Genomic DNA, 12,343 nt, shown 5'->3' on the forward strand with positions numbered 1-12,343 from the left:
TAAGTGTTGCAGGATTTCTGTCCATCTGTACACTTCCCTTGCCCTTTGTGATGCGACGCCGGCTAGAGAGATATTTACCTACAGTATGGACGAACATGCCGCTTTCATCTTCTACCATGAAGAAGGAAGCTGCACACTACCCGCAAACGTTAGTATCTATGCACATCTTCATCCCAGAAGGCGGCTCTGAGAACCTCAAGTCTCCCTAGCATCTCTCTTACCACATGAAGTGTAGTTCAGAGGACTCAGAGATTCTGAGATAAGTGGAAGGGGTTGTAGGGTGCCAACGGCTCTTGCGCCATGACAGTGTCTTATTGTGCCGACCCGCCTCAACCCTCTCCAGTATCGGAAAGCCTTATGACCCACCCACTTAGAATGCCGGGGGGGGAGGAACGCCAAGAATGATGCGGCAGAAATGATACAAGAGAAAGAATATCTCTTATTATTATTATAACTAAATTTTCTAAATTAGTTACAGTTACAAGAAGAGCTAGCCGCCATGACAGTTGGAGCGTGTCAGCAAATGATTAAGGGTGTTTCCGGTAGATGTCACTCTCTTTGCTGTATAACAAATCGTCTTTTTTTCTCCACTCATCTCTGCTATGCCATTCTGTTTAAGAATGGGACGTGAAAGGGGCTAAAATAATAATAAAAAAAACGAAGGAAGAAGAAGTGTTTACATTAAGGGAGATACAGCAAGTGTCGACTCGAGTGGTCTCGGGTTCGGAAGATTATTGTATTTTATTTTATTTTGTGTTATTTAGACAGGGTGTGCAAAGGATTGCGGTCTCTTGGCACTGACTGCAGTAGAAGCAAAAAAACTGTATTTTCTTCCTTGCTTTATTTTCACGAAACCATCCCATTATTTTCTCTTAGTGGGTTTTCTCACGGGTTGCAAGTTCAACAGGCGAACCCATCCTGTAAGGCCCTGGTTCCCACACATGTTTATCCAAGACACATTTGCCTTCCAACACAAATTATACCGTCACTTACTCAGCATCCCAGACAATTTATGTAGATTTATAACGTAATATTGAAGTATTATTTTTATTGCTAGTGGGGTGGGACTAATCCCTAGTACTGCGGCCACTTCTGGCCTTTTGTACCAGCCCCAGATGATAGGTGAGGGTGATTGTGGAGCAGTAGGTGGAATGAAGATTGGCAGGGGAAACCGAAGCACTCGGAGAAAACCTGCCCCTGGGCTACTTTGTCCACCACAAATCCCACTTGACCAGACCCCGGGATCGAACCCGGGCCACCGCGGTGGGAAGCCAGCGACTAACCGCTTGAGCTATGGCGTGGCCTAACATTAAAGTAAAACCTTTGGGGAAAATTTGTAGACACATTTGATCAGTCTTCCAATTTGATTTTATTATTACCCCAGTTTCTGGGTTATGTAGATACTCCAATATTCTAAAAGAATTCTCTGTTTGGAAACTGAATATTTTTCCATCCTCAGATGAAAGTTTGGGGTGGCATCTACTCAGACATTCAGTGGACTAGCTTTTGAAACGTTTTCGTTTAGAATATTTGGCAGTGAACGGTAGTCCAGAAAGCAGTAATCCCGAGTGAACATCATTGTCAGTATCGTTTAGAATCGAATATTTTGAGAGTTCGAGACCCAAGCACCGGTCACGACCCCGGGTTTAGGAACCCATGGTGTAAGGGAACACCATTGACCTCTTGAAGCACAAATTTATAGTAAATAATATATAGCAATTCAGCTCGTACCTCACAGGAAAGTGTTTGGTTCGAATCTCTGCTGACACGTCTGCTATCCTTGTTGAGGTTTCTCGTATTCTACAATTCCTGCATGCAGATGCCGAGGTAGTCCTCCGAATAGGCCACGACCCCCACTTCCAAATTCTTCCCATTTTATTATTTATGCCAATGGCGTTAAATAGTACCGATACCGTGAGCATCGTTAAATGAGCAACGAAAAAAGAAAGCGGTTAGGAGAGTGGACTGACATGCAGTCGGTAAAGTCTGTTTCACGTGAAATGTCCTGTTAATTACTTTTAATTTGCTTCTGTCGTGCGCTCCGCTGCAAATCTATTTTCTCTTTCTTTTTTTTTCTGCCGAGGATTTAAGAGTTATTAGTTCAAGTTTAAGGGTGTGTCTTGTCGGCATCTCTAACCTCGGCGGGTATCTGTCATCAGAGCCATCTGTCCTCGGCGGAAATGAGACTCTGGTCTTCATTTGTCTTTAACATAACATTCGCTTATGTGGATAAAAAAAAAAGCTAAAGAAAAAATCCTTCGTTTTAAATTTATTGTTGGGATACTTTTTGGTTTCGGTTAATTGATATAGTTGTAATATAAATAGTGGTGTTAAAGAAAAACACAGTGTTGTTAGTGTGACGGACCAGAATGAAAGACCTTAAACTTAAAAACACAGACTTTAATTGACGCAAGTAAAGAGGTTGGTCTAGAAGTAAACACTGAGAAAACTAAGTATATGTTGCTGTCTCGTCACCAAAATGCAGGGCAAAATCATGACATAAAGATAGGAAACAGATGTTTTGAAAATGTGGCACAGTTCAGGTATTTGGGAACAACGACAACAAATCGAAACCTGATTCAGGAGGAAATTAAGAGGAGATTGAACTCGGGTAATGCTTGCTACCATTCAGTCCAGAACCTTTTGTCTTCTCGTCTGCTGTCCAAAAACATAAAAATTAGAATATACAAAACTATAATTTTGCCTGTGGTTCTGTATGGGTGTGAAACTTGGTCTCTGACATTAAGGGAGGAACATAGACTGAGGGTGTTTGAGAACAGGGTGTTGAGGAGAATATTTGGACCGAAGAGAGATGAAGTGACAGGAGGTTGGAGAAAACTGCATAATGAGGAGCTTCATAACTTGTACTCTTCTCCAAGTATAATTAGAATGATGAAGTCAAGGAGGATGAGGTGGGCAGGTCATGTAGCACGAATGGGGGAGACGAGGAATGCGTATAGGATATTGGTGGGAAAGCCAGAAGGAAAGAGACCACTGGGAAGACCAAGGCGTAGGTGGGTGGACAATATTAAAATGGATCTTAGAGAGATAGGACGGGATGGTATGGATTGGATAGATCTGGCTCATGATAGGGACCAGTGGAGGGCTCTTGTGAACATGGTAATGAACCTTCGGGTTCCATAAAATGCTGTGAAATTCTTGAGTAGCTGCAGAATTGGAGGCTCCTCAAGAAGGGCTCAGCTCCATGAGTAAGTAAGTAAGTAAGTAAGTAAGTTTAACCGTGATTTTAATTTTGGCGTTATTTGTGTTGCATTGTGCCGCATGTCGGTACTTAATTTTTTAAAGTACTGTGGTATCTATACATACCACCTGCTTTATACATTTTTTTCCCACAGTGTATTTGTATTTCGTATGATTCTCACAGTAAACAGCGATGAATTAACTTTTATCTATTTTCGGCGTTAAGAATGCGTGGAGTTATACTTCCACTCCTCCACACGGTTACATGGCTTAATGCTTAATTAAACACAGGGGTAATTTTACGTGTAAATTTAAGACGGTGCAGAAAATATGTCTTCAATGATGTAGGAAAGAATTTCCTAACTTAATATGTGAGCTACCAAGTGGATGGAAGCGGTAAGTTCCACCGAAACGATGATAAATTTCTAGTCGACTATGGGTGTCATATCCCAGAAGTTGTCAGTCTGAATTAATATGTTTTGGTAATTTCTCCGGAATTTTCTGTTGATCTGGAGCGTCTACATGGCCACAAAGAGCCATTTCCTCCCCTGCAGTCATTAGTACTACCGTTGCACTAATTTTTGTTACCCCTTCATGTGGGGATAAAAGCACAGATCGTACAGTGCATCCAGATTAGGCAGTACGAGAATTATATCTCGCACTTGGAACAATCGAAATGAACTTAATCTTATCAACAGATGGCAGGAGTGACCACCTTCCTGCAGCTGATGCCTATCGCTATATTTATTTCACCTTTTGTTTTTCTTTGAAACTCGAATGTTGGTGACAATGATTTGTTACAATGGCGGAGGTTGAAAGGCGAGAGTAAATAAGCGCGAGTAACGTTAGGATATTTCTTTGTGATAGTGATGAATATGATGTTGATAAAGGTAATCGTAAATGTGTAAATACTGGTATTGAAACGGAAAGTGATAATGAATTACGTGAAGTGTTCCAAATAATGAAGACATGTGTGGAAACTTCACGTGACCATGCTGACTGGAGATGGTAATGTAGCTTGTTACAAATTTTGTAGTTCAAGTATTAGAATTTGTGGTAGTTTATTTGATTCAGATTCTAGCGCTAGTAACAGATGACATGTACAACAGGCGTAACTGTTTGAAATACGTGTCTTATAATTTTAGGAATGTCTATAAGAGGTTAGGATATGATTTACTTACTCTGTGTTGCAGCCCACAAGGGTTGTGCCACAATCTGAGTTGCACCCACACACAATTGTGACCAGTCAGTCAGGAACATGCGGTATGGTACTTGTAGACAAACGCAGCTGCAGATTGCAAAACATTTTGTCAGTTTCTTAGTGACTGTACAGGAATATTTTATAGCTTGCTGTAGGTATAGAGAGGCTGTAAATCTATTTATGTTCCTGCTGTCACCGTACAGTCTGTTAGGTTTCGGTAGCCAGCAAGATGGGGCTAGCTGTCCCTTATATATGTATTTATTATTTTAGGGGGTCTCTGTGTTAGAAAGCCTGAGAACCCTGGGGTTGGGACATCGGGGCCCGAATTAATTCATAATGTTACGTCATGTATTCTGATATATAGACTTTATAGCGTTGAATGACTTTCGAATGACGAATGGGAAAGGATTTGGAAGGAACTGGTCTAGCCAAATGGAGGTGTTATCTGGATATTTGCTTGGAGGGAATGAGGAAACCCATGAGAGGCTGCCGGTTCCTGGCCGAGATTCGAACCGGGTACCTCCCGAATACAAAACCACCGTCTCAACAACCCGCTTCGTGTCCAGGCGTCGTTAAGTAAACTGTAAAAAGGTAAAGCTATCCCTGTAACAGGCCGTCAAGGCCCATATGGTTGTGAGACGTCGAGGCTCCCACATTTTCCAGACAATCGATTCAGGGATGGCGGTGACGTCAGCCTTACGCGCCGGCCGTCCTTTACCCCCAGGAAGATTCCTGGTAGTCATTTCTGTTAGAGGCTGAGTCGGCCCCAGGGCCATAGTGCGGCTGGAAGCATTGGATCAATTGAGAAAATAAGTGATCTCATCCGGAATCGAACCCGCGACTTTCTGGCTTCCAGCATAGCCCCTCAATCACTTGCCCTACCGCGTACGTCTTCATGGCATAGTGCTTAATTAGTTAAGCACAGGGATAACTTTACAGGGCGTCACATCCAAGAATATGATTCAGCGCTATGAGAAACTCAAGTCTTTGTTTAAAATTGTCACTTCATAGGGGTTAGCGAGGGGTGAAGTATTTTCGCCCAATCAGGGTCGAGGTAATAATGAAGCTATTCATTGGTTCCCCATCGCCTTTCAACCACAGGTGTTGAGTTTCATTTGGGTCCGTTACTACGCGACGGTGTGTCATATTCAAATGGCCGACTGCCTCTATTCTGCTATATATGTTGTTATGTTTTAAGTAACCATGGAAATTTATGATGTCTCAGACGTGACAATGGGAAGTTTGCGAGAAATTAAATTAGTTGACTGGTGTGTGGATGTCGCGCAGTCTCACGGGCCCTATATGGAGCTCCGCGCAGGCGCAGGCGTTCTGTTTCTGCTACACATGGTACAGTCTGTATTTCCATGCCTGGCCACTCTCAACTTAATGCGCAGTGGATTCGATCGAGTCCGCTGACTGAAATAAGTATTACAGGGTGTGTTTAGGTTATAACTTGGCCTTAGTTAATGGTGCGTCACCTTCCCTCCCACCCTCTAGTGCAACTGCGGCCACCGTCCAGCAACGTCTTACCAGCGCAGCCCAGAAGCCAGGCCAAGTTCGTTCTGTTCACACAAGGTTAGCAAGGAGACGCAGAAATATCTGCAGGGTCTGAGACCGGGGTTTGAACCGCGGCGGGCCCTTTATTAGGGAATGAGCCAGAATGGCTCAGTCGGTATGGCAGCAACAGTACGAGCTGGGCGACCGGCAGATTGGGGTTCATTTCCTGGCAGGGACTAGAGGTTCCTCTACTCTGTACTGCACGTGAACCGGACCTGAGACCCACCCAGCCTCGTGTTCAATCGGTACCGGGAGCCAATTTAAATCGAGGTTACGAATGCGTGGAGCTATATCTCCACTTTCCCCATACCAGTTCATGGCGTACTTTCCTACCTCTACCTTTCCCAGGGCGTAAGGTGGTCGTGACGTGAAGGTGTCGCCTCACCTCCCTCTACTTGCTGAAGTTACGAGTGCATGGAGCTGTATCTCCATTTCCGAGCATGTCTTTACCGGGCGGTGGTTAATTGTGTTTATCTCGTAACAATCTTGAACTAATGTTTTCCGTTAGGTACAAGTTTCCGTTTAACACAATATCTCTATAGAGTAAAATAAATCAGAGTAAGTTTTATGCTCAGTGTAAGCAGGATAATATTAAAAAAGACGAGAAAGCGTAAGCAGGAGAATAAAATGGAGAACGACACATCAGATAGACTTGGAGAAATTTTCAAGCCGAGCAAAGTGTCAGAAAGGGGTGTGGGGGGGTTGTATGAGGCACGTTGCTCTGTGTGACATTTACACACACTCGAGGTTACCCGGCAGTTGCTGTGGAGGGGGCTGTAAACTACTTCGTGCTTTGGTTTTATAACTCTGCCCTCATCGGCCCTTTACAAAATAAATTTCGCCTGTAACTAGCCCAGTGTCAGAGGGCACAATATAAATTATGTTCCAGAAAAGTAGGGGACGTATTTAAATGCCCCCCAGCGGTGGGGGTCTCATTTGCTTTGCTGAACCAATAAATTGGTAATGGTTTGTGAGCTGCGTGGAACCCGATATCAGAAAGGACAGCTCTCCCTTGCTCCAAGTTGCTGTTATGACCCTGTCAGGGACCAGACTGTATAGGGTCACCGATGAAGTGTGAACTGGAAGAGATCTGGAAGGAGGCGATCATGGTCAGATCGAGGTACCATCTTGACATTGCTCGTAAGGACTGGTGGGGCACTATGCTACAAGCCGGAAGGTCGCGGGTTCGAGTCCCGATGAAATGGATTTTTTTTTTCCAATTTACCTAATCCTTCCCGCCGCACTATGACCCTGGGGTCGACTCAGCCTCTAACAGAAATGAGTACCGGGAATCTTCATGAGGGGTAAAGGGCGGCCGGCGTGTAAGGTTGACAACCTCACCGCCATATGTGAGCCGATTGCCTAGAGAAAATGTGGAAGCCTCGACGTCTCACAACCCTATGGGCCTTCATGGCCTATTAAAGGGTTGCTCTACCTTTACCCAACAGGTCGCGAATGCAAGTCTTGAGCGTTACCACTAAGCTATCCTGTTCGGTAAGGTAAAAGAAATGTTATCCAGGTACTTAATAATTAAATTAATGATTAATTTGAATTAATATAATCATTTAAGAGTGAACTGGATCCGGAATAGCGACGGGCTATGGGTTGGACGGCCCGGGTTCAATTACCGGAAATGCAACATTCTTCTGTTCTCCACAGCGTCGTAGGCCGACTGATGGTCCCGCCCAGATCCTATCTAAAGGGTACTGGGGTCAATTTTGCGGGGTATAAGCCTGCCGGGGCTTGTAGCTGATCACTCATCTTCATGTAGTGCTGAGGTCAAGAAAGGCGGAGCTGTACCTCCACTCTCCCACACGTCTTCATGGCGTAGTGCTTAATTAGTTAAGTATAGGGAAGATTTTGCCTTGTTTAAGGGTTAAAATACTGTTTCTTGCAGTCATTAGCGTTGGGGAGACGTTGGTTTCCATTCCTGTAACTGCTTGCACACCGCTGTTGTGTGGAGCTCAAGACAAGTTTACTTTCTTCACAATTGAATTAAACAGACGTGACAAGGCTGCAGACCGCGGGAGTGGTGACGTCAGTAAGATGCCATAATAAAATATTCACATCTCTGAGGGGTGTCCATTCCCGAGAGATTTCGGCGTCTAACAATACGACATAAGGCGACCCGTCATGTATGTTATTTGTAACCCCGAAAGTGCCAGGTGTCGATAATTACGACCTTTACCAAATTTTTACGTCTGACATCATGTGACATCTGTTGGCATTTTATTTGTACTACGTGGCCAAGAAACATCTGGAAAGCTTCTCCTGGAGAGTTTGCCTATATGATATTATAAATAATCGCTTTGATAACCTAAAATAGCGCACGGCTTTGTAATAATTGATACTAGATCTTCTAGGGTTAAGAGTTGCAGTGAGGGTGAGGCCGTGCCATAGCTCAAGCGGCTAGTCGCTGGCTTCCCACCGCGGCGGCCCGGGTTCGATCCCGGGTCTGGTTAAGTAGAATTTGTGGTGGACAAAGTGGCGCTGGGGCAGGTTTTCTCCGACTACTTCGGTTTCCCCTGCCAATCTTCGTCCCACCAATTGCTCCACATTCACCCTCACCTATCATCTGGGGCTGGTACAATAAGCCAGAAGTGGCCGCAGTGCAAGTCCCACCCCACTAGCAATAAAAAAATGCAGTGAGGCTGTGGAAGTTGAGGTTGTCATAGAGGTGACTATGATGAGCTGGCTATGGGATGTGACTCCGTGTAGCCTGGTAGAAGTTCATGGATGCTTCGGAGGATCGAATTGCTCCCAGTAACTGCTTGCTACCTATATTATAGTGGCTGCTTCCGTAGCTGCTTCTTTGACCATGAAGATGGAAGCAGTTCGTACCTCCGAAACATCTCTGACCTACGGGACTACATGGCGTCATTTCCAAGTTGATAACACTGTAATACGATAGCGAGGTTTGTTTTACGTTTCCATGACAACTCGTGGCTTTCCTGCTAAAATATCACAAGCAATTTTACTTTCTCCTGCAGTGTGTATCGGTAATCCTCGTTTTATCAAGCTTCGAAGCTTCGTTCTGTTTCACGCTTTTTCGAATTACCTGGTTAAATAAAACGCTACTTCTTTTAAACATAAACATATCACAAACAAAAAAAGGTAAAGCTATCCCTGTAACAGGCCGTGAAGGCCCATAGAGCTGAGACGTCGAGGCTCCCACATTTTTAGACAATCGGCTCACAGATGGCGGTGAGGTTGTCAGCCTTACACACCGGCTGCATTCTCCAGGAAGATTCCTGGTACTCATTTCTGTTAGAGGCTGAATCAACCCCAGGGTCATAGTGCGGCTGGAAGGTTTAGGTCAATTGAAAGACTTCTTGGCGAATCGAACCCGCGACCTTCCGACTTGGAGCATGCCTTAACCAACCACGGTACCGCGTGCCACATCAGAAATAGAAAGCGTGTAGTTATGTCCCTAAGGATTCCACTGTAGGTACTTAGCGGAGATCACTTGGAGACAAATACAACGAGAACGATGCGTGATGAATGGATTCTGAGATCTCCTGGCAGTCTCTCTGCGAGGCGAGTTACCGCGGTGTCACCTAACAGCCGTGTCACAGATTGCCGACCGCTGAATCAGCGACTCCGTCCTACGATTCGGGCATTTCCTCGGTCCAGACGATAAAGCCGAGACTAGTCACTGCTTCACAAACAGACGTGAGGTAACGCGACTCCAGTCCGGTAAGTTAAAAAGAAGTTTGCCGGGTCGTATCATCAGTGGGCGGATGTTATGAAAGGAATTCAGGGATATTTCGTAGCATTTACCATGCAAGTCTACGGAAGGTGCCATATGGCGCACATACCTGCAGATGATGTGCCTAGTTCTTGGGGGAAACCCAAAGAGCCGTTGCTAGAATACGAGAAAACTCTTTTTCCAAGATACGTAGAAAACCTCCCGTTTATAGGATCAAAGGGGAAAATTCCCTCTTAGCTACAATACGAGGAAAAACTACCCCCTTTGCTGCAATACGAGTAAAACTTCTGCCGTTGCTACGATACGAGAAAGACCACCCGTTGCTAGGATACGAGAAAGAACTTCTCGAAATACGATATCAAGAAAACCACCAGGTGCTGGGATAAGAGGAACAACTGCCGTTGCTGCGATACAACGAAAATATCCAGTTGCTAGGATACGAGGCCCCGGCCAGTTGAAACCCAAGGGAAACAGCCCTTCGTATGTGTCAGATATCAGAGTGGCTCCCAGAGCTGGCCTGCATGCCGTTGCGAAGGGGAGGTATATCTGCCATCGGGAATCGAACTGCGGTCGTCAGGCTCGTAATCTAGTCACTATACTGACTGAGCTACTCCGGCTTCTGATGATGATACAGAGGTGCTCACAGCCTTGCTACCTTGTTGTTTTTCCTTTTTCTCTTGATTTCCTTCAGTCTCTCTTTCCTGTATGTTTCTTCGTGCATTGGGAAGGCTCTGTCTGCCCCGCCGGATAGGCAACCCGATGCAGTCTGAATGCGCTCACTGCTGAATCCAGAACTGCATCAGCCGACGTCACATATAAACAGGAATCGATGTAAAGAAATGTTTCTTCAGCCGGCCAACATATCGACTGGTGCTGCCACTGCAGCTCTGTATGATGTCACCGACCCTGTGACAAAACCCAGCTGCGCAGGCCCGTAACAAAAACAAAAGATGGATGCGCTTTTAGTCGGTCAGTGCGAGAAGTGGCTGAGAGCTGTCAGATGGGATTGTCTTGTCAGACAGTTCGTAGTGACGCGGTTTATGCCTCATTACCATTGTTGTAACATACACTTGCTCTTAAAGTAACAGCTTTTCTGTGAAACTGATGGTATGGTGGCAGAACCCGAAGGTTCAACACCGCTAATACCGAAGCCCGCCACTGGACACGATCCTGAGCCAGTTACATCCACTTCCCATCCTCACAGCCCATTTCCCTAAGATCCATCTTACTAATTAAGTCTGTTGTAACAGTGCCCGAAATTTTTTTTCGCCTGACGTGAAGACGGAGGCAGCAGGTCCTCCGAAACTTCCTCACATCCTAAAGATAATTTGGTATGAGCCGCAGGTTTCTTGCTGTGTGAGGGTGTGAGCCGTATCGAAAGGAAACTGCTTGTATCAACATCCATAGCTCGCAATTGGAAAGTGTGGTTTTATTGTGGGGAGCGCTAGGGTGGGGTGGGGTGGGGGGCCTGTAAAACCAACGCCATGTGCTTCTGTTTTACGAGCTGTGTTCTCCTCTGTTACGTTTTGTCAACACTCTGAGAGGGAACTTAACGACCATCCGTAGGGTCACGAGAAATAAAGGGCACAGACCGTTTGCCTTAGAGATTCAAAAGTATGATCGTTCGTAAACTCACATTTTTAACGTAAAGTTTCCCCTGTGCTTAACTAATTAAGCACTACGCCATGAAGGCGTATGGGGGAGTGGAGAGATCCACGTTTTCTTGAGATCGGCACTAGTTGGAGGTGAGTGGTAAACTTCACGCTCCGGTCGCTTTACCCCCGGGAAAGAGCCCCCGGTACCCATTGGATAGGAGGTTGGGTGGGCCCCAGAGCCGGTCTGGACGCCGCGGGGAGGAGACAATTCTTGACCCTACCGGGACTCGAACTCCGACCCCTCGGTCGTCCAGACCTTAACCAGTCGCGACACCGACTCCGCTCTCAGAATATCTAATGTATGTGTCGGGATTCGAACCAAAGCGTTACCGCTAAATTTATTTAACGACGTCATTATTGCAGGCTGTATGACGTCTAATGATTGGAGGATCGTACCTGGTGCAGAAGGAAGCGGTCGTGGACTAATTTAAGGTAAAAGGCCGGAATTTATCTGGCGGGACTGAGGAATACCATGGCGGCTTTAGTGAGGTTTCTCGGTGTTTCGGCCCAGATTCGAACATGCCATCTTCCGAAAATGCCAACAAGGCAGAAGCTATACTGTTTAAAAGCCAATTTGCTGAGTACCACTGAATTAACCTGCACACATGGGCGCCTCTAGGGGTGGGGAAGGCGACACAGGCATCTTCTCCCCCCTCCGGATTAAAAAATCGAAACATTAGGACATATTCCAAGTATTAATAGTAAGAATTAAAATTATGTCTGAATTTGGCGTTATCTGTGAATAAACAAACTTACAAATCCTGAGCGATTCGTTGAAATATTCTTCCGTGGCCTGGGCATGAATGTGTGTCGATATTTTTTGGAAAAAAGAAAAAAACTTCTGACAGTGCCCACGCCAGCGAAGTTTTGTAGATGTAGGCATGAATGACACATTTTCCCCGATTAACCCTATCTGTATAAGAGCCCTGCTGACTAGTCTACATTTTTACAGAAATAATAAATAATTTTATGATGGGAAACCTGCAGTTTATGTTGTGATCACTTCACCGTAAGGAATGT

The 12,343-nt window shown here is 45.2% G+C and overlaps 1 protein-coding gene across 1 annotated transcript in view; it reads left to right on the top strand.

Annotated features, from left to right (window-relative positions):
• Positions 1-4,013: 4,013 nt before the first annotated feature.
• LOC111863395 (cytochrome P450 4C1) overlaps positions 4,014-12,343 on the top strand; it is a 106,248-nt gene continuing 97,918 nt past the window's right edge. The window contains exon 1 of the mRNA XM_023849674.2: positions 4,014-4,209. Coding sequence (XP_023705442.1) covers positions 4,194-4,209 — 16 coding nt within the window. The 5' untranslated portion in view covers positions 4,014-4,193. The remainder of the gene's footprint in view (positions 4,210-12,343) is intronic.

Source organism: Cryptotermes secundus, unplaced genomic scaffold, assembly GCF_002891405.2.
Source record: "Cryptotermes secundus unplaced genomic scaffold, Csec_1.0 scaffold1379, whole genome shotgun sequence".
Taxonomy (NCBI): Eukaryota; Metazoa; Arthropoda; class Insecta; order Blattodea; family Kalotermitidae; genus Cryptotermes; species Cryptotermes secundus.